The 22,509-nt window shown below is 36.7% G+C and overlaps 1 protein-coding gene across 12 annotated transcripts in view; it reads left to right on the forward strand.

Moving 5' to 3' along the window:
* SNX14 (sorting nexin 14) overlaps positions 1-22,509 on the forward strand; it is a 93,619-nt gene that overhangs the window by 17,798 nt on the left and 53,312 nt on the right. For 9 of the 12 annotated variants that reach the window (XM_023205223.3, XM_023205225.3, XM_023205226.3 and 6 more), the window contains exons 2-7: positions 1,268-1,388; positions 3,228-3,304; positions 3,386-3,464; positions 7,993-8,036; positions 10,760-10,847; positions 18,103-18,187. In XM_023205223.3, the coding sequence (XP_023060991.2) occupies positions 1,268-1,388; positions 3,228-3,304; positions 3,386-3,464; positions 7,993-8,036; positions 10,760-10,847; positions 18,103-18,187 (494 nt within the window). The remainder of the gene's footprint in view (positions 1-1,267; positions 1,389-3,227; positions 3,305-3,385; positions 3,465-7,992; positions 8,037-10,759; positions 10,848-18,102; positions 18,188-22,509) is intronic. The other 3 variants (XM_023205228.3, XM_023205231.3, XM_023205224.3) reach the window with 1 other exon arrangement.

Here is a 22,509-nt window from a genome sequence, read left to right on the forward strand (position 1 = left end):
TGTTTCCTCTGTAACTTCATTTACATTTGATTTGAATTTTACTTCTTGCATTATCACTGTTCATTTCTATGTTTCTCTTTAATATTTGTGGGCCAATGGCCATTTTTGTAAAATGTATTGCAGATTTATTATTGGGAGACAAGGAGGTAACACAACTTCATGGTTTCCTGTGTATGCACTGAAGAACACTAATTTGCAGTGAGTGACCTGTCACTGACAGAACCGATGTGATTGGTCACTGATCATGATGCACATCTGTTATTTATATAGTGATTTGTGGACTGATGAGTTAGTAGCAGAGTTTGTACTTTATACAATTACTCATGGTTTAATATATAATACTGTGGTCATTGGCATTTGAACTGTGTTGTGGGGGACTGGTGTTATTTAGTACAATCATGGTATCTGAAATTTTTGCATATCAGAACTGTGCAATGTGAGGATTGCCTGTATTAAGACACACATTGCCTATTATGTAATACTGTATTATTTGGCTTCTGCTTTTGCTTTTACATTCATCTTAAGGCCTTCTTCCTTGGAACTGTGCTCACACGGACCTAAGCCCATGTGTTTCTCTCAAGTTTGAATTCCCCTGCCTCTTCTCCGCATAACTCTATCCTATCCTCTTCTGTTTATTTGCTCCTACTTACCCTTTAAGTTTTTCTGTAGATATTGCTTTCTCTGAAAAAAATTTTTCTCTTCTTTTGAAATTTGTTAATCAGCCTGTGATATTCCTATATCATATAAATTTTCTGTCGTAATATCACATAAGTGATCACACAGTATTGTGCTTATTTTTACTGACATGTCACCACTACTAGACAGTGTTTTCCATGCAGGTAGAGACTATGCAGTGCAGTTCCTTACTATATTCCCAGGGCCTACCTCTGTCTAGAACAAAATAGGTAATACTTAGTAAAATTTTGTTGATTTAGTGAAAAATAATCAGAATTTTGGTGGGATATGAATACTACAATATCATCAGAAGGTATTCTGGAAGAATGTAGTGTAGACTAGTTAAACATAGGTACCAGTTATGAAATATTGATCATTTATGCTTCCTTATACTTTAAATGAAGTATATATTTGATAGCATACATTTTATGATTCTTGTATTTAATACATTACAGAAAATTAATCATAATTGGAAAAATTGCTTCAATCTGATATTGTAGGTGCTTAATGAACGCTTGTTAAATCAGTGACTCAGTAACTTAGAATTATGCATTTTCTTTGGTTCTAATAATTATTTTCATTTATTTTTAAGGTATATTCATGTTTTAATGATCTTCTGGTCATTTGTTGCTGGAGTTGTCACATTCTACTGCTCACTAGGACCTGATTCTCTCTTACCAAATATTTTCTTCACAATAAAATACAAACCCAAGGTAAAATTATATGTTCTTATTGTTAAGAATCAATGTGATCAATGTGTATGAGCCTAAGCTGTTTATTATTTGAAAGCCTGCTAAAGCAGTGTAATTTTTTTAATTTATAAAAATTTTCTTTTAATTTCTTCTCTCTTTTTTTAGGTACTGTGCTAAAATCAGTGATTTAAAGAAATCCATCTAATTATTTAATAATGGAAGTCTATTAGAAAATTTTCAAAATAAGATTTGTATATGTGTATGCTTTTAAGGCATACAGTTCTCCTAGAGGAGCTATAAAGAGAAATTATTGTACAAAAGTTTCAGAAAGTTGGAATCCACAATTTTAGGGTGTCCTCTATTAACCATGAGGACAATAAATTAAATCAGAGGTTCACAAAGCTGGTTTTACAGTAAATCTCCTGGGGAATTAACAGATTCCTGGGGTGTACCACCAGATTTTGATTGAATAGTTCTGGGTTAAAGCCTTGTTATCAGTACTTGTTAGAAGCTTTCCAGCTCATTCTGAGGCACAGACTCTGGAAATTCTGGGTTAAATGATCTAATCCTGTTAAATTCTTAAATGTTTGTGTGCTTCATAGAAACAGAGATATAATTAGGCAGTTTGTATAACCAAAGTAATTTATTTCTGAAATTTAATGAAGGGTGGTAATGTGGTAAATCTATCTCTGTAAAGCAAGGTTCTGGTCTGTAGTTTAGGGTTTAGTGGGATATCTTTTTCTTTCTCTTTTTTTTTTTTTTGAGATGGAGTCTTGCTGTGTCACCCAGGCTGGAGTGCAGTGGTGCCATTTTGGTTCACTGCAACCTCCGCCTCCCAGGTTCAAGTGATTCTCCTGCCTGTCAGCCTTCTAGGTAACTGGGATTACAGGCACATGCCACCATGCCCAGCTAATTTTTGTATTTTTAGTAGAGATGGGGTTTTGCCATTTTTGCCAAGCTGGTCTCGAACTCCTGACCTCAGGTGATCCACTTGCCTCGGCCTCCCAAAGTGTTAGGATTACAGGTGTGATCCACTGCACCTGGCCTAGTGGGATATCTTTAAGTCTTAATAATTCTTTAAGTTGATGTAGTATCTTGTCTTGGGTTTGTTGGTATTTCTACTCAGAGGAAACACAACTGAAAGTGGTGCCCCATATTTGATCAGGAACCGTAGTAGTTACCTCGTACCTTTGTCATTGAATTCAAGATTTTGGAGAAAGAGAAAATAGTTTTTTTGTATTATACCTTTGCAGTAGAGTGTCACTTTCTTTTTTCTTTCTTTTTTTGAGACAGGCTAGAGTTACACAGGCTAGAGTGCAATGGCAGGATCACAGCTTACTGCAGCCTCAAACTACTGAGCTCAGGAGATCCTCCTGCCTCAGCCTCCTGAGTAGCTGGGACTATAGGCATGTGCCACTACACCTATCTAATTTTTTTTTTGGTAGAGACAGTGTTTTACCATGTTTCCTAGGCTGGCCTCAAACTCTTGGGCTCAAGCCATCCACCTGCCTTGGTCTCCCAGAGTGCTAGGATTATAGGTGTGAGCCACTGTGCCTGGCCAAGTTATCACTTTCAAATGTAGACTGAAACTTTTTAAAGTGATCATAACAATTGATTTTAACTTTAAACTTGGAAATTTGGGTTAGGTATTATAAGGCATTTCATCTGGTATTTTCTTCTCTGACAGTTTAGTTTAGCCAGTATTATGTATTACAAAGAAAGGTTTCACTGTTAAAGTAGACAGAAAATGTTCTTTGAATTTATACATTGATTTTAAAAACTTCTGAAAAGTTGATTCTTTTCAATAAAGATGATATGTAAAGACAGATCTCCCCACCACCTCTCATTTTCCTTTTTTAGCAGTTAGGACTTCAGGAATTATTTCCTCAAGGTCATAGCTGTGCTGTTTGTGGTAAAGTGAAATGTAAACGACATAGGTAAGTTAAATTTTTTTTATTTGTTGATCCTTCTAATTACATTTGGATTTCAAGTGATTTAGTTGTATAATTTTTCTTTAGGCCTTCTTTGCTACTTGAAAACTACCAGCCATGGCTAGACCTGAAAATTTCTTCCAAAGTTGATGCATCTCTCTCAGAGGTAACTGATGTAGTTAATATTATTAATAGAAAGTGTTAAATGCCTGTGGAAAATTTTTCCAGAATTTTTTATCAAAAAATTTAATTATGGAGCATCTTAATACATGTCACTTAAATCAGTTCTGAGTTAGGTAGTTGATTATTGCAGACTAAACAGCTTGAATAGTAAGTTAGAAATGTTTTTGAATCTCATGTTTAATTTAGACATTTTCAGCTAAGGAAAGCACTGGTTTATCTGAAACAGTCATAAAGATGAAAACAGTCATCTTTATGATAGGGCAGCAGAAATATCATTTGTAATTCCAAAATTACAGGAACCCTGGACTGCAAGGAACAAATCAATATATATCTTACTGAACAATTACCCCAGTTTTGACACTAACCAAAGGGTAGAGAAGGGAATGGGATATTTTTCACTATTTCTGCATAATACAGGAATGGAAAGCATGTTCTCTTATTTTTGTTATAGTCAGATTTTATATGTATCTTTTTGGTAACATGTTTTAGTTGTTTTAGAGACTTGTCTTCTCAGTGGATTTGACAAAACACTCAAGTCCCTGAAGGCAAGGAATGGGGTCTTATTTGTTCCTAGCACCAAGTATCAGGTCACGTATATTGTTGGTAGCTGATCAAAGTGTATTGAATTAAATTGGATGCTAATTAGTTGAAGAATAGCAGTAGGCATCTGAATCCCACTTAATTCTTCTTTCTCCCATTTTGTATCCTGCATAAAAGCCCATTAAAACTTGGCATTTTTTTCTTTGCTTCTCTAAGGCCTTTTTTTTTTTTTTTTTTGAGATGGAGTCTTGCTCTGTCACCCAGGCCGTAGTGCAGTGGCACGATCTCACCTCACTGCAACCTCTGCCTCCCGGGTTCAAGCGATTCTCCTGCCTCAGATTCCCGAGTAGCTGGGACTACAGGCGCACACCACCGTGCCCAGCTAGTTTTTTTTTTTAAATCTTTTTAGTAGAGACGGGGTTTCACTGTGTTAGCCAGGATGTGGTCTTGATCTCCTGACCTCGTGATCCACCCACGTTGGCCTCCCAAAGTGCTGGGATTACAGGCGTGAGCCACCGTGCCCGGCCTCTAAGGCCTTTTTCATCTTGAAGATGCCCTGATTTAAGACTTCTAATATGGTAGCTCCTAGCCACATGTGGTTATTAATAAACACTTGAAGTGTGCTAGTCCAAGTTGACATGTGTTCTGTGTATAAAATGTATAGTGGATTTTGAAGATTTCGTAAGAAAAGACTTAGAAAAAGGGAATGTAAAGTTTTTTTTGTTTTTTTTTTTGAGACGGAGTCTCACTCTGTTGCCCAGGCTGGAGTGCAATGGCGTGATCTTGGCTCACTGCAACCTCCGCCTCCCGGGTTCAAGCGATTCTCCTGTCTCAGCCTCCCAAGTAGCTGGGACTACAGGTGCACACCACCATGCTCAGCCAATTTTTGTATTTTTAGTAGAGACAGGTTTTCACCATAGTGGCCAGGCTGGTCTTGAACTCGTAACCTTGTGATCCACCTGCCTTGACCTCCCAAAGTGCTGGTAGTATAGGAGTGAGCCACTGTGCCTGGCCAAGTATCTCGTTTTTTATATTGATTACATGTTGAAATGATAATATTTTGGATGTGTTGGGTTAAATAAAATATACAGTTAGTTTCACCTGTTTCTTTTTACTTTGTAAAAAATGTAACTACTAGAAAATTTAAAATTAATGTGTGACTTACATTATATTTCCGTTGGAGAGTGCCAAGTTGAGGTTTGTTGAAGAAAACTTCTAACAAGAGTATTATTTGTGTCTTTGACATGTCATTCATTCATAAAAATGAAAGGACTTGTATAAAACCCTTGGTCCAGTACCTGGCACATACTGGTGCTCAGTAAATGTTAGCTGTCACATTTAAGAACATATGTTGGTATCTTATAGGTAGGAACTGGGCTAGGCCCTAGTGATTAAAAGTGAAGATATGGTCCCTTTCTACAAGGAACTTTAGTCTAGAAGTGGAGGCAGGCATATAAACAGGTAATCACAATATAATTTAATGCAGGCAATAATGGAAAAAAATTAAAGTGTATAGATTAGTATAGAGGAGAAGTTCATAACTATTGAGAGGGACAATGAGATCGGAGAACTAGAGGTTTGCCAGACTAATAGTGTGGGAAAGGGTATTTCAGGATTTGGGTAGAGCTTTCAAAAGGAAAGAGAGGCTTGAAACAAGGTGGAATGTTCAGCAAACTGGAGAGTAAAGTGTGAGGGAGGATATGGGCAATAAGGAAACAATATTCTAGTAGCTAGTATTTATGATATACTTACTGTGTATTAGGCATTGTGCTAAGCTCATTATTTCATGTAATCTACATATAACCTATGAAGTGGGTACTATTATTGATAATTTTACCAAAGGTAAATGGAATTTAGAATTTTAATAATTTTCTCAAGTTTCATATTTGGTTGATTACAGAACTCAATAAAAAACTCAGGTCTGGTTAATTTCTTAATCAGGATTGTATATGGCCCTTTAGAAATAAGACTATCAAATGACTTTAAAGGCTATGCTGATGGAACTTAAATTAATTGATCCTGGAAGTCGATGATTTTCTAGAATTTTCAGATGTGACTCATAGGGTACCCTGGGAGTGAAAAGGAAGTGATGCAACTGCTTCATGCCAGCAGGTCCCTTTCAAAATCAGTGCAGTTTCACCTTTCTTATATATTGAGGATTTCATGCAAGAGGATGATGGGTCAAATGTATGTTTTAGGTTACTTTGGCAGCTCTATTTAGGATGAAGGGGAGCGAGCTTGGAAGCAGGGAGTTGAGAGGCCATTGCTGCAATATAAGGGGTAAGAAAATGAGGACCCGCTGGGCACGGTGGCTCACGCCTGTAATCCCAGCACTTTGAGAGGCCGAGGTGGGCGGATCACCTGAAGTTGGGAGTTCGAGACCAGCCTGACCAACATGAAGAAACCCCATCTCTTGTAAAAACACAAAATTATCTGGTCGTTGTGGCACATGCCTATAATCCCAGCTACTCGGGAGGCTGAGGCAGGAGAATTGCTTGAACCCTGGAAGCGGAGGTTGAGGTGAGCCGAGATCACGCCATTGCACTCCAGCCTGGGCAACAAGAGTGAAACTCCGTCTCAAAAAAAAGAAAAAGAAAAGAAAAACACTACTTAGGATATAAAATCAGTAGGACTTGATTGGTTGAATGTGGGGAATAAAGGAAGAACAAATGTTTAACGATAACTTGTTCTAGTCTCTTCTCTCTATCCTATTCATTGTTATCCCTGTTTATATGTATTTTCATTTCCCAACACATATAAACAATGCTTAGTGTTTGTACTAAAGCATCTAAATTATTGTTCCCTTAATATTTAAACTAGAAAATTCGCAACCTTTATTATTGCTGCCAGAGAAAATAGATGATCTGATTTTGGAAGCATTAGATTAGATATGTCGTTTTGTTCCCTCCCTACTGCTTTTGTAAGTTACTGCCCAATGTTGCAACTCCTTGTAAAAATTATGACATACTGCTACACCCAAATCCAAGAAATGGAAGATTTAACACCCATGGTTTGTTTTATTTTGTTTTGTTACTTTTTCACTTACATAACTTATGTACTGATTTGAGTGTACAGGTAAAATTTTCACAAAGCGAACATATCTGTGTCACCAGCATTCAGATCAGGAAACAAAACATTACCAGCATCCCAGAACTCCCCTTCGTGTTCCCCTCTGGCCACTATACTCCCTTCAAAGGTAACCACTAACACCTAATTTTGACCCCTTACGTAAATCTTAGCTGCTTGTTTCTTCATGATATTCTGAAAATACTGACTTATAAAGTTAGGAATGGAAAGGACTAACTTGCTGTTTTTCTTCTTTCCATAGCACATTTTTGGTTCAGTTAAGCTTCAGAGTCAGGAACAATTTATTTAACTTTTTGTTTGATTATGGAAATATTTAGAAATATGTGCATGCCATTCTAATAATAACTTTTCCTATTTGTGAAATTTTTATGATTTTCCAAGTGTTTTCTCATATGTTTTCTTTGATCCTCACAATCATATAAGGTTGAAATATACATTTTGTCATGTGAAAGTATTATATTACTGTCGTTATTTTTTTTTGAGACAGAGTCTCACTCTGTTGCCCAGACTGGTGTGCAGTGGTAACATCTTGGCTCACTGCAACCTCTGCCTCTCAGGCTCAAGCGAAACTCCTGCCTCAGCCCCCCAGATAGCTGGGACTACAGGTACACGCTACTACACCCAGCTTATTGTTGTGTTTTTTGTAGATACAGGGTTTCATCAAGTTACCCAGGCTGGTCTCTAACTCGTGAACTCAAGCCATCCACCTGCTTTGACCTCCCAAAGTGCTGGGATTACAGGTGTGAGCCACTGCTGCTGACCTGCTGTCATTATTTGTGATAATGAAATTGGTTCTTGGTAATGTTACATATTACCAAATAGCACTGTTTATTTTCCAAAAACTAATTCATTTTATTTTTCTTTAAAAAATAATTTTTATGCAGGTTCTCGAATTAGTGTTGGAAAACTTCGTTTATCCATGGTACAGGTATGTTCTTTTTATAAGATCTTTTTTCTTTGATACAGTGAATACTACTAAGTTAAGCATGTTAATGACATGTTTTTGGTGTAGACCAGGATTTTTCAACTTTGTCATTGTTGACATTTTAGCCAAAATAATTATTTGTTGTGGGGGCAGTACTGTGCATTACATAATTAGCACCCCGGCCTCTCCCATTAGCTAGTAGCAGACATCTCTGCCACCAGTTGTGACCAATAAAAATGTCTTCAGAGGTTGCCAGATATGACCTGGAAGGCGTAATTGGCCCTAGTTAAGAACCACTGATGTAGGCATCAGTCAGTTAATAATTTGGTGGTAGTAAAGAGGAAGAAAACTTAGTCTGTGTTTTGAAAGAAAAGTAACTTGTAGAGTTCCTTATAACTTCTAAATATAGTGATTTAATAAGTTTGTATGCAGTTTTCACATTTGAAATAATTATACCTTTTGGAGGGGAATCTGTATTCACATATTTCATTAAATTGAAAGATAGCTTCAGTAGTTTTCCTGGAGAATTAATGTTTTTTTTTCCCCCCAGGTACCTTGTTTTTGGTGTATGCCATGTATGTACAAGGGCCTTATACTTTTGAAGATACAGAAAATACTTTAGATTTGACAGAAATCTATTTTGAAATTAGAGAGATCCAACTTATATCATGTAATAAATACATATTTTCTTTTTCTTTTTTTTTTTTTTGGAGACGGAGTCTCACTCTGTCACGCAGGCTGGAGTGCAGTGGCCGGATCTCAAGTCACTGCAAGCTCGGCCTCCCGGGTTCACACCATTCTCCTGCCTCAGCCTCCCAAATAGCTGGGACTACAGGCACCCGCCACCTCACCTGGCTAGTTTTTTTTGTATTTTTTAGTAGAGACGGGGTTTCACCGTGTTAGCCAGGATGGTCTCAATCTCCTGACCACTTGATCCGCCCATCTCGGCCTCCCAAAGTGCTGGGATTACAGGCTTGAGACACCGCACCCGGCCATAAATACATATTTTCTTAAATCAGCATCATGTGTTTAACATATATTTGAACACTTGCACCTCCATGGCTTATACATATGATGTTTAATGACATCTACCCTAGTTTTATATTGATTCAGTCTATTTTGAATTTTATTTTATTTTCTTTTTTTGAGATGGAGTCTTGCTCTGTTGCCTAGGCTGGAGTGCAGTGGCGTGATCTCAGCTCACTGCAGTTTCTACCTCCCAGGTTAAAGCCATCCTCCCACCTCAGCCTCCCAAGAAGCTGGGATTACAGGTGTGCGCCACTATGCCCGGCTAGTTTTTGTATTTTTAGTAGAGACGGGGTTTCGCCATGTTGGTCAGGCTAGTCTCAAACTCCTGACCTCAAGTGATCTGCCCACCTCAGCCTCCCAAAGTATTGGGATTATAGGTATGAGCCGCCATGCCTGACTGAAATTTCTAATTAAAAAAAAACCCGGGCGCAGTGGCTCAAGCCTGTAATCCCAGCACTTTGGGAGGCTAAGACAGGCGGATCACGAGGTCAGGAGATCGAGACTATCCTGGCTAACAAGGTGAAACCCCGTCTCTACTAAAAAACACACACAAAAAAAACTAGCAGGGCAAGGTGGTGGGCGCCTGTAGTCCCAGCTATTTGGGAGGCTGAGGCAGGAGAATGGCGTGAACCTGGGAGGTGGAGCTTGCAGTGAGCTGAGATCCGGCCACTGCACTCCAGCCTGGGTGACAGAGCGAGACTCCATCTGAAAAAAAAAAAAAAAGCTACTAGTTGAATTCACCCAGAATGTTTAAGACAAATTTAATATCATTTCTATGCCATATTTTCCTGGAGAGCTATGTAAATTTAAACATTTGATTCTGCCTTAAATATCTGGCATTTGTCATTTAATTAAAACTGATGGTGAGGCCTTTTGTAAAATCAATCTTTTTGTGAAGTTTCCCTTACCTTCTCCCATCTCTGCATTGTGACACTTTAGACATAAAATCTAGTTGTATTTCTAAGTGTGAAAGTAAATATTTTCTTCTCAGTTGTAGCTATCGATGCTGTAATATCCCTTTCTTTCAGGTTAATCGTGGGAAGCATGGTTGATAAAATTATCTTTCCTATTCTGCCAAGAAAGTTAACAACACCATCATTGACTTACAGATATCATCGTTTCTTTTCTTGCCTTTAATTAGGGAAGTCTTCTAATTCTAGGGCCCTTCAAACATCAGGAAAATGTAACTCCTCAGTTGAAGGTTGTCAGAATTTCTGTTTTACAAAATGTCTGAGTTTCAGTTCATTTAATTTCTTTTTCAAATGGAGCATACCTTTTTTGTTTTAATTTTAGAATCTATATTATTTTATAAGTATTTTAAACTAGTTAAAAATTTTGTATTAATTCTATTGCTTCTCCAAAGTTATTCATTGTTTTATTTCTTTGAACTTTCTTTGATGTTGCTTAGAACATGATCTCAGTATTGTAAAAATAAGACTATGTAGTTGTTTATGTCTGCAAGGAAATATATGTTACAATTTAGTTAATAGTGATTATGTCTTGATGCTAGATTTATGGTAGATGTTTGTTTTATTTTTTATACATTTCTTTTGTTCTGCAGTGAAATGTATTATTTGTAAATGTAAAAAGAAAAGTAGCTTAAGTAAACAGAAAAAAGGAAAAATTTCCCTTGGTTTGTAGAAAGTGAAACTGTATTTCTCTGAATTTCTGAATATTTGTTTTTCTCCTTATTGAAGGGATGTGACAGATGATGAATCCTTTGTTGATGAACTGAGAATAACATTACGGTTTTTTGCATCTGTCTTAATAAGAAGGATTCACAAGGTACATATTTTTGGTGAGAAATTTGGGAATTTGGGGCTTTATCATTTAATGAAAGAGATTTAAAACAATTTTTTGTGGGTATATGGCAAGTGTACATATTTGTGGGCTACATGAGATACTTTGATACAGGCATATGGTAAGTAATAATCACCTCATGGAAAATGGGGTATCTATCCCTCAAGCATTTATCATTTGTGTTACAATCAAATTATACTCTTCTACTTTTAAATGTACAATTAAATTATTGACTATAGTCACCCTGTTCTATCAAATACTAGGTCTTACTCTTTCTAAGTGTATCTTTTAGGAGATTATTTCAAACCTTTTTTTTTTTTTTTTTCTAGACGGAGTTTTACTCTGTTGCCCAGGCTGGAGTGCAGTGGCACAATTTCAGCTCACTGCAAGCTATGCCTCCCAGGTTCACTTGATTCTCCTGCCTCAGCCTCCCGAGTAGCTGGGACTACAGGAGCATGCCACGACACCTGGCTAATTTTTTGTATTTTTAGTAGAGACAGGGTTTCACCATGTTAGCCAGGATGGTCTCGATCTCCTGACATTGTGATCAGCCCACCTCGGTCTCCCAAAGTGTTAGCATTACAGGCGTGAGCCACTGCGCCCGGCCTAAACCCTTATTTTTACTTTCTCCTATACCATGTATATTTGTTTTGTCTTCATTATTTTAGATTAAAAAATTAGTGAATAATTTTTGATCCATTGATCAGTTTTGCTTTCTTTCATTTTAATACTTAGTTATTTTGGTTTGTAGAAATTAGAAATGAAAAGACAGCTATAGAAAAAAGTCATGTTCCAGCCATCAGAGAAACGTAAATCAAAACCACAATGAGATAGCATCTCACACCAGTTAGAATGACGATCATTAAAAAGTCAGGAAACAACAGGTGCTAGAGAGGATGTGGAGAAATAGGAACACTTTTACACTGTTGGGACTGTAAACTAGTTCAACCATTGTGGAAGACAGTGTGGCGATTCCTCAGGGATCTAGAACTAGGAATACCATTTGACCCAGCAATCCCATTACTGGGCATATACCCAAAGGATTATAAATCATGCTGCTATAAAGACACATGCATACGTATGTTTATTGTGGCACTATTCACAATAGCAAAGACTTGGAACCAACCCAGATTGTCCATCAGTCATAGACTGGATTAAGAAAATGTGGTACATATACACCATGGAATACTGTGCAGCCATAAAAAAGGATGAGTTTGTGTCCTTTGTAGGGACATGGATGAAGCTGGAAACCATCGTTCTCAGTAAACTATTGCAAGAACAGAAAACTAAACACTACATCTTCTCACTCATAGGTGGGAACTGAAGAATGAGAACATTTAGACACAGGGTAGGGAACATCACACACCAGGGCCTGTCATGGGGTTGGGGGAGGAGGGAGGGATAGCATTAAGAGATATACCTAATGTAAATGATGAGTTAACGGGTGCAGCACACCAACATGGCACATGTATACATATATAACAAACCTGCACGTTGTATACATGTACCCTAGAACTTAAGGTATAATAATAAAAAAAAAGTCATGTTCCAGTTAGATGGATTTATTGGGTAAATGGCAATGATTATGGTCTCCTTTAAAAAATATTTTTCTCAGCCAGGCACGGTGGCTCATGCCTGTAATCCCAGCACTTTGGGAGGCCTAGGTGGGTGGACCACTCGGACCACCCCACTCAAGGTCAGGAGTTCATGACCAGCCTGGCCAACATGGCGAAACTCCGTTTCTACTAAAAATACAAAAAATTAGCCAGGCATGGGGGCGGGCATCTCTAATACCAGCTACTGAGGAGGCTGAGGCAGGAGAATTGCTTTAACCTGGGAGGTGGAGGTTGTAGTGAGCCAAGATGGCGCCATTGCATTCCGGTCTGGGCAACAAGAGCGAAACTCTATCTCAAACAAAACAAAACAAAACCAAACAAATATTTTTCTCAAGCTGTATTTTGTGCATATTTGGATCATTGCCTATATATATTTGTAGTATATTGTCTGTAGACACACATACTTTTCTACTACTTTGTCGGTTCAGTATTGACATATTGAACATATTGACAATGTATTAATATACAATATCTCTGCCACTAGTAATAAAGATTAATCTTGTTAAATTATTCTATACCTATTTAAGAAATGAACAATATAGTCAACTGCTAGAGAAAAGATGTGCAAAAAACATACAGTGGTTTGCAAAAAACAGATACAAAATGGCCAGTGAACACTTGAAAGTATGTTGTCTCACAGCAAATAAATATGTTGTAATGAGATACTATTCTTTTACTTATCACACTGGGAAAGGTAAAAAAGAGTGTTAATATCTAGTAATGGTGATGTATGGAAAACAAGCTCAAATTCAAATTGGTATAATTCTCACATTTGAGGGCAGTTTGGTAATCTTTATTAAGACTTAAAAATATCTATACTCCAGGCCGTGCGCCGTGGCTCACGCCTGTAATACGAGGTGGCTGAGATGGGCGGATCACTGGAGGTCGGGAGTTTGAGATCAGCCAGGCCAACATGGTGAAACCTCATCTCTACTAAAAATACAAAGAAATTAGCCTGGCGTAATCGCACACACCTGTAATCCTAGCTACTTGGGAGGCTGAGGCAGGAGAATCACTTGAACCCAGGTGGCCGAGGTTGCAGTGAGCCGAGATCGCACCACTGCACTCCAACTTGGGCAACGGAATAAGACTCTGTCTCAAAAAAAAAAAAAAAAAAAAGTATGTTCAAAGATTTATTGCAGTGTAATTTATAATAAGTAAAACTGAAAAGAAAAATTGATGTCTACTAAAATTGTTAGTTGAGTAAATATAATACATTCTAATTATAGAATTCTACACAACCATGAACAATCATTTTGTAGAATAATACTTTTTTTCAAGGGAAAATATTTATCTTAAATAGTCAAGTAAAGGGAATGCTTATATGCTGCTGGTGGGAATGCAAATGAGTTCAGCCACTGTGGAAAGCCACTTTGGAGATTTCTAAAAGAACTTAGAGCAGAATCCAAAGGAATATAAATTGTAGACATGGAATCAACCTAGATACCCATCAGTAGTGGACTAGATAAAGAAAATGTGGTACATATACTCCATGGAATACTACACAGCCATAAAAAACAATGAAATCATGTTCTTTGCAGCAACATGGATGCAGCTGGTCCTAAGTGAATTAACACAGGAACATAAAATCAAATATTGCATGTTCTCATTTATAAGTAGGAGCTAAACTTTGGGTACACATGGACATAAAGAAGGGAGCAATAGACATGGTGACCTACTTGAGGGTGGAGAGTGGGAGGATGATGAGGATCAAAAAACTACTTATGGGTACTGCGTTCATTACTTGGGTGATGAAATAATTTGTACACCAAACCCCCATGACATGCAATTTACTCATGTAACGAGCCTACACATATACTCCCTGAACCTAACATAAAAGTTAGAAAGAAAAGGAAAAAAAAAAATACAAAAGAAAAAAGAAACAGGGAAACTAATATGTGTGGTATTTTTCTACTTTGAAAACAAAGTTCATATATTAAAGCTTATTAATCCATATATTAAGGATGTATACCTTATCACTCTTAACTCTTTAAGCGTGGTGGTGGGCTGATGCTGATTTGTTTTTCCATGCACTTCTTTATATTTGTCTTTTTCTATTGCATGTAGCTTTTATCACTTTTGAAAATAGTTGATAAACAGTAATCACGTTGTTTAACAGTCTTGGATAATTGACTCATAATATTTAAGTGGAATAAAAGAGTAAGAAATATCAATTGGTTGATGGCACACCATTTAAATTATACTTTGGAATAAGTAAAAATTGATTTATCAAAATTAATTTTGATTGCCATATTACAAGTAGCTAATAAACATTAGTTAATAGAACAATTCTACTATGTTAACCTTTTCTATTTTTTTTTTTTTTTTTGAGACAGAGTTTCACTTTATTGCCCAGGCTGGAGTGCAGTGGTGTGATCTCGGCTCACTGCAACCTCTGCCTCCCAGGCTCAAGCGATTCTCCTGCCTCAGCCTCCCGAGTAGCTGGGATTACAGGCATGTGCCACTACTGCTTCGCTAATTTTTTTTGTATTTTTAGGAGAGATGGAGTTTCACCATGTTGGTCAGGCTGGTCTCGAACGCCTGACCTCAAATGATTCACCCGCTTCAGCTTCCCAAAGTGCTGGGATTACAGATGTAAGCCACCGTGTCCATCCTATTTTTTTTTTTTTTTGGGAGTCTTGCTGTGTCACCCAGTCTGGAGTGCAGTGGCACCATCTCGGCTCACTGCAGTCTCCACCTCCCAGGTTCAAGCAGTTCTCCTGCCTCAGCCTTCGGAGTAGCTAGGATTACAGGTGCCCGCCACCACGCCTGGCTAATTTTTGTATTTTTAGTAGAGACAAGAGTTTCACCATGTTGGCCAGACTTGTCTCGAACTCCTGACTTCAAGTGATTCACCTGCCTCGGTCTCCCAAATTTCTGAGATTACAGGTGTGAGCCACTGTGCCAGGCCTATGTTAGGCTTTGGACTAGCTTAGTGGATTCTAAATTAATAGCACCTCATACTTGGAGTGTTTATAGGTATATATGTATGTATTTTGTTAATAGTTTTATTGAGATATAATTTACATACCATGTAATTCACTCATTTAAAGTGTATGATTTAATAGTTTTTAGCATATTCAGTTGTACAACCATCCCCATAGTCAATTTTAGAACATTTTCATCACCCAGAAAGAGACCTTGTACCCTCTACCCATAACATCACCTCTTCTATCCCTTCATCCATAGCCAACCACAAATCTTCTTCGTATATCTATGGATTTGTATGTCTATTCTGAACATTTCATATACATGGAATCATAAAATATGTGGCCTTTTGTGACTGGTTTCTTTACTCAGCATAATGTTCTCAAGGTTTATCCATGTTATGTTGTAGAATGTATCAATATTTCACTCTTTTTATGGCTAATATTCCATTGTGTGAATGTACCACATTTTGTTTATCCATTCATCAGTTGATGGACCTTTGTATTGTTTCTACCTTTTGTCTGTTACGTACCAATTTGCGTTTGTGTACAAGTTTTCTTTTTGTTGTTGGATATATATTTTCACTTATCTTGGGTATATACATAGGAGTACAATTGCTGGATCAAATGGTAACTCTGTGTCTAACAATTTGAGTAACTGCCAGACTATTTTCCAAAGTGGCTCCACCATTTACATTCCCATCAGCAGTATATGAGGATCTCAATTTCTCCACATCCTTGCCAGAACTAGTTATAATCTCACTCTTTTATTCTAACCATCCTAGTAGATGTGACATGATATTCCATGGTGGTTTTGAATTGCATATCCCTGATGCCAATAATGTTGAGAACTTTTATGCTTATTTGCCATTTGTCTGCCTCTTTGAAGAAATGTCCGTTCAGATTCCTTACCTGCATTTTAACTGGGTTTTCTTTTATGACTGAGTTGTAAAAGTTATTTATGTGGATAATGTCCTTTATCAGATAAATGATTCGCCAAACATTTTCTTTGATTTTCTGAATTATATGATGGTTCCTATTTTATCTGCATCACTATCCTGGAAGATAAATGGGTCATTATTATATTCATTTTATAGAAAGGTATTAACTTTGTTAAAGTGTTAGCAGATGTTAGCAGATGTTAAAGGGCAAAAGATTAGGCCTTGGTCATCTTATTCCTTCTACAATGTTCTGTTCATGATTCTGTTGCCTGCATAATGTAAATTGGAAGTTTGGGAATAATGAAAACAAAGATTCATTTAGGGTCTACAATTTTTTAAAAATCAAAGTTTAGCGACAAACCCATTATTTTACCATTTTAATTCTGACCTGAATTCCCTAAAGTGGGACTTACAAATAAAAATCTTACTGAGTATTCTCAGAAGACAAGATTTTACAAAATGTTTGTTTGAAAACTATAACATCTTGTTTATTTGATAAATATGAGAGTAATTTATAAGCGAGTACCAACTGGCCAAGGGCAAATGAAGAGTGATGTTATTTTCGACGAGGTGTAATACTAGCAAGAATATCCCTTCTTCCTGAATGTGTTTGATCTGGGTTTTATCAGCAAATCATTAAAATTTGGGGGTTTATGATCCATCATACTTACTAGATTAATCACCCTGGGATTTTGTTCCCTTCCTTAATATGGAGTTTAAAAAGAATTGAAAAATTAACACTATTGTGATGGAATTTTCTCATGCCTTTGATAAAGGAAGTATATAATGTATTAAGTTTATGGTGGAATACAGGCCTGTTGAAGTCCAATAAATATGCTTTTTGTTGATTTATTTATAATTTATTTTTAGTTATTATTTTTCCTGTTTTCTGTGTGTGCATATAAGTCCTCAGCCCTCCCTCACTAACCTATCATAATCACTGCAGCTTCTAGCCTTTAGGTTGAAAAATCTTGATGAGGAATGATGAAACTTAATTTTATTCTAAAATAGGACGTTTCCATATATCTTGAAGCCAGGATTCCTGCTGGGCATGGTGACTAATGCCTTTAATCCCAGCACTTTGGGAGGCTGTTGGGAGGCTGAGGTGGATGGATTACCTGAGTCCAGGAGTCGGAGACCAGCCTGGGCAACATGGCGAAACCCCGTCCCTACTAAAAAATACAAAAAATTAGCTGGGCATGGTGGCATGCGCCTGTATTCCCAGCTACCCTGGAGGCTGAGGTGGGAGAATCACCTGAGCCTGGGAGACTAGACTGCAGTGACATGGTGCCACTGCTCTCCAGCCTGGGCAGCCGGTGTGAGACCCTGTCTCAAAAAACAACAAAAACCCAAAAAACAAACCAGGATTTATCTTGTAAGCTGAATGAGGAAGTTCATTTTCAAGTAATCTTACTAATCACAAATTTACAACATCAAAGGAATAATAAGTTACTGGAGTTTTCCATGAATGCATTTAATACAAAGAACATGTAAAGAAGCTAGGAATAAAGATACTATTTTGTGGGAAAGATTTAGTATTTAAGGTATACATATTAAGATTAATTTTCAGTACTGTGGGTAAAAAAAATTATCTAATGTTACAGTTTGGTATGATGCAGGAATATAAAGTGTTATTTTTGAAAGATTCTGAATACTTCTAATTTTTAAGATATATTCCAATATCATAATTGTAGTGTATCTACCATTGTAACTTAGTGATAATTATTTAAAAAGTTTTAATGTTGAATTTTTCTAGGTGGATATTCCATCTATTATAACCAAGAAACTATTAAAAGCAGCAATGAAGCATATAGAAGTGATAGTTAAAGCCAGACAGAAAGGTAATACAGTTTTCTACTATAGTTTGAGTGATTTTGTTTTTATATACCAATTTTCACCTGAAATATCTAAATATGAGTACTGATTCATTAACTTATATATTCACAGTTGATGTGAGAGTATTCTTTTAAACTGAAATCTTTTCAGTAGTTTGTTAATAATGTGTGAAAACTTGAGAACCTTTAAAAATTAAAAGCTAACTTTACCGCTGACACTCTTAGTCAGTTTTGAATGATAATCTGTTTCTCTGAAGTAGCTTTCATTTCCCTTCACCCTTTCTCCTTATTGATTTCAATGGTTTTGATCTATTCTAGCCCATCCTTTTTATTGCTGCTAGGTTACTTTTATGATATGACAAGTCTCATATTGTCTTTCTGCTAAAAAAAATTCGGTGACTGTCATAGCATCTAAACTGTGTATTTAAATCCTTTTCTGTCTTGTCAGATACTAGATCTAGTCTTGTCTTTCACTATATTATGCTTTAGCCACGATGACCTGTTTGCTGCTTCTCATGTATGTTCTGTCCTTTTTACTCTCATGATTTGCACATAGCATATGTTCATTAATTCCCTTCCTTCTTTCCTTTCCTCCTTTCCTTACCATATCTTGCAAGATCTTTTCTGAGTGAATGAGTGGAATCCTCATTTGAGACTTTTCATGCTCTAAGATCACGCTCTAAAATGTTTCTTTTTAACAAAACTACTTCTATGCACTACACTTAGTTCGTGAAACTGAGATTTTCCTTGTATTTGCATTTGGTATTCTTTTTTGTCAATGGTTTCTGAAGTATCTTCTGCAGAATACCACTCTACACACATGACCATATGACCAGAAGAGGTTTCATGGTCATATTTTTTATTAATTACTATTGTATTCCCCTTGTAGAAATTCCCATAGGTAGGAGCATACCAAAAGCTTTGGGTAGTCCTGCAGCAGTGAAATAGCTTTAACTTTAACGTAGCACGTTCCAAATTCATTTGAGCCTGGAACCACTTTTCCCCCCCCACATAGTATCAATTATTTTAATCAAAAAACATTTTGGGCAATTATGCTATAGGTAGATTTGAAGTTAAATGAAATTATTATTTTATTTGCCCTTTGATATGAGTATTTCCTCAGATATCAGAATTGTTTTAAATTATATATTTAAAAATTATTCTGTGTTCATCTTATAACAAGTAAAAATAACTTTACCTTCAACATAGTTTTAAAAAAAAGATGAGGTTGGGTGTGGTGGGCTCATGCCTGTAATCCCAGCACTTTAGGAGACTGAGGTGGGCAGCTCACTTGAGATCAGATGGAGTTCAAGACCAGCCTGGCCAACATGGTGAAACCCATGTCTACTAAAAATACAAAAATTAGCCAGGTGTGGTGGTGCTACACAGGAGGCTGAGGCAAGAGAATGGCTTGAACCCAGGAGGCGGAGGTTGTGGTAGGCAGAGATTGTGCCATTGCACTCCAGCCTGATAGAGCAAGACTCTATCTAAAAAAAAAAAAACAAAAAAGATGAACGTGAAAGAGTTTGAGTACACATAACTTTCTTTTTCTTTTTAAATTGCAAAAAAATTTTTTTTTCTTTTAGAGATGAGGTCTTACTATGTTGCTCAGGCTGGTCTCAACCTCTTGGGCACAAGCAGTCTGCCTGCCTCGGCCTCCCAAAGTGCTGAGATTCCAGGTACGAGCCACTGTGCCTGGCCAAGTACATATAACTTAATTGTCGTGTTGTAAAGGCTGCTTTACTGTCAGAAGAATGTATAGGAAAAGTATTTTTCTTTAAATCAGTAGATATTATGTTTTAGAGCAATTTTACATTTACAGAAGAATTATTGAGCAGAAAGTACAGTGAGTTCTCATATACTCTCACTTTTTCCTAGCATTGACATCTTACATTACTTGTTACATTTATTATAATCAGTGTACCAATATTGATACATCATTATTAACTAAAGTCTGTAGTTTAGGTTTTTGGTGTTTTTTGTTTGTTGTTTGTTTGTTTGTTTGTTTTTGAGATGGAGTTTTGCTCTAGTTGCCCAGTCTGGAGTCCAATGGCATGATCTCGGCTCACTGCAACCTCCGCTTCCTGGGTTTAAGTGAGTCTCCTGCCTCAGCCTCCCAAGTAGCTGGAATTACAGGCCTGTACCACCACACTTGGCTAATTTTGTTATTTTTAGTAGAGATGAAGTTTCACCATGTTGACCAGGCTGGTCTCGAACTCCTGGCCTCAGCTGATCCACCCGCCTTGGCCTCCCAAAATGCTGAGATTACAGGCATGAGCACCATGCCTGGCCGCATTAGGTTTTACTCTTTACATTATGCATTCTATGGATTTTGACAAATGTATAATCATGTATTCATCATTACAGTAGCATAATGAATAGTTTCCCTGCCCTAAAAATCCCCTGTGCTTTCTCTGTTCATCCTTCTTTCCTCTGAGAATCCCTGGCAACCACTGATATTTTTACTGTCTCTACAGTTTTGACGTTTCCAGAATGTTATATAGTTGGAATCATACAATATGTTTCAGATGGATTTCTTTCAGTTAGCAATATACATTTAACTTTTATCTTTTCGTGGCTTGATAACCCATTTATTTTTACTACTCAATTATATTCCATTGTGTGGATATACCACACTTTGTTTATCCATTCACCAATTGAAGAGCATCTTGGTCCAATTTTTGGCAATTATAAATAATGCCGTTATAAGCATTTGTAGATTTTTGTGTGGGACAATTATTTTTAATACAGTTTTAATTTTGTTCTAAAGACAAAGACAAGAAGCCTCTTAGACTATGAGTAGATGGAGTCATCTTTTAACTTTTAGTAGAATTGATGAGTTTAGTAAAATCCCCAAATTAGTTTGTCTCTATGAGAGTGACGTTATATGTATATGTCACATTGGTAATCCCAGCACTTTGGAAGGCTGAAGCTGGAGGATCACTTGAGCCCAGGAGTTTGAGACAAGCCTGGGTAACATAGTGAGACCCTGTCTCTACAAAAAAATAAAAAAATTAGCTGAGTGTGGTGGCATGTGCCTGTAAGTCCTAGCTACTTGGGAAACTGAAGCAGGAGGATTTCTAGAGACCAGGAGTTTGAGACTGCAGTGAGCTGTGATCACCCAATTACACTCCAGCCTGGGCAACAGAACAAGACCCTGTCTGAAAAAAAGAAGAATAAAAAAGGAGAGTGATATATAATATAAACTAATTTGACTAAAATTTATCATTGAATTTTTGTGAGAGGAGTTGCTAATTTGCTACTATGTAAAAAATCATCCTCAATTATAAAGTCACCCTCAAATGTTAGATTGGATTCATTAATAACATTGTGATCATCATAATTAATGAAGTCCATAGAAGTAAAGGCTCAGAGAATTAGGAGGGCTCTTGTTTTATCCCAAGATCCCAGTGTTCTAAATGTTATGATAGTAAATTAGATAGACTTGTAAAAAAAGGTTTTCACATTTTTGATTTTTCATTTCTTTTAATGTATAAATTTGTTTTCTAAGTTCTTTGGCTCTACATGTGAGCATAATTCAGGAAGTAAAGTTTCATTTCTTCATCCATAGTTGTCTTCTCTGTCTTTGCATTCTCTGCTTAATCTTCTTCTTGAGAATAGGCATTATATAGAAGTTGTCTATGTAAGTACTTCCATGGCTCTTAGAAATGTTGAATATATATATATATGTGTGTGTGTATATACACATGTATGTATGTATGCAATATATGAATATATGTGTATATTCAACATTTATATACATATATATATATAATGTAAATTGGATAATGATTGTGTGGGACTTTACTCCAGACTTTCAACCTGAAGATACCTCTTTATCATGGATTTTGTGGACCTTTCCTTTTGTGGTCTGAAAACTGCCAACTAATTAGGCATTAAATATACTGGTGATCAGTGGAAATTAATCCGTGCTTTGTATTCTAGCATCTCTGTTTTGCTTATATTCCCAGTTAAGGTGTTTTCCCCCACTTTAAAATATTTTGCCTGATTCCTTTAATTTCTTATCACCTAGGATTATAAAAGTCCCTTATGTCTGACCATAGTAGATTCCAATCTGGTGATTTAATTTATATATTATGTATGAATGCTTAATCACACTAAATATTATAATTACTTATCTATATTATATTATGACTTTTCAGTGTTAATAACTGTTTACTGATACAGATTCGTTTTTGTTTTTGAGAAGGAGTCTTGCTCTGTTGCCCAGGCTGGAGTGCAGTGGCACAATCTCGGCTCACTGCAAGCTCTGCCTCCAGGGTTCACACCATTCTCCTGCCTCAGCCTCCTGAGTAGCTGGGACTACA

The sequence above is a fragment of the Piliocolobus tephrosceles genome, chromosome 5 (genome assembly GCF_002776525.5).
Source record: "Piliocolobus tephrosceles isolate RC106 chromosome 5, ASM277652v3, whole genome shotgun sequence".
Lineage (NCBI taxonomy): Eukaryota > Metazoa > Chordata > Mammalia > Primates > Cercopithecidae > Piliocolobus > Piliocolobus tephrosceles.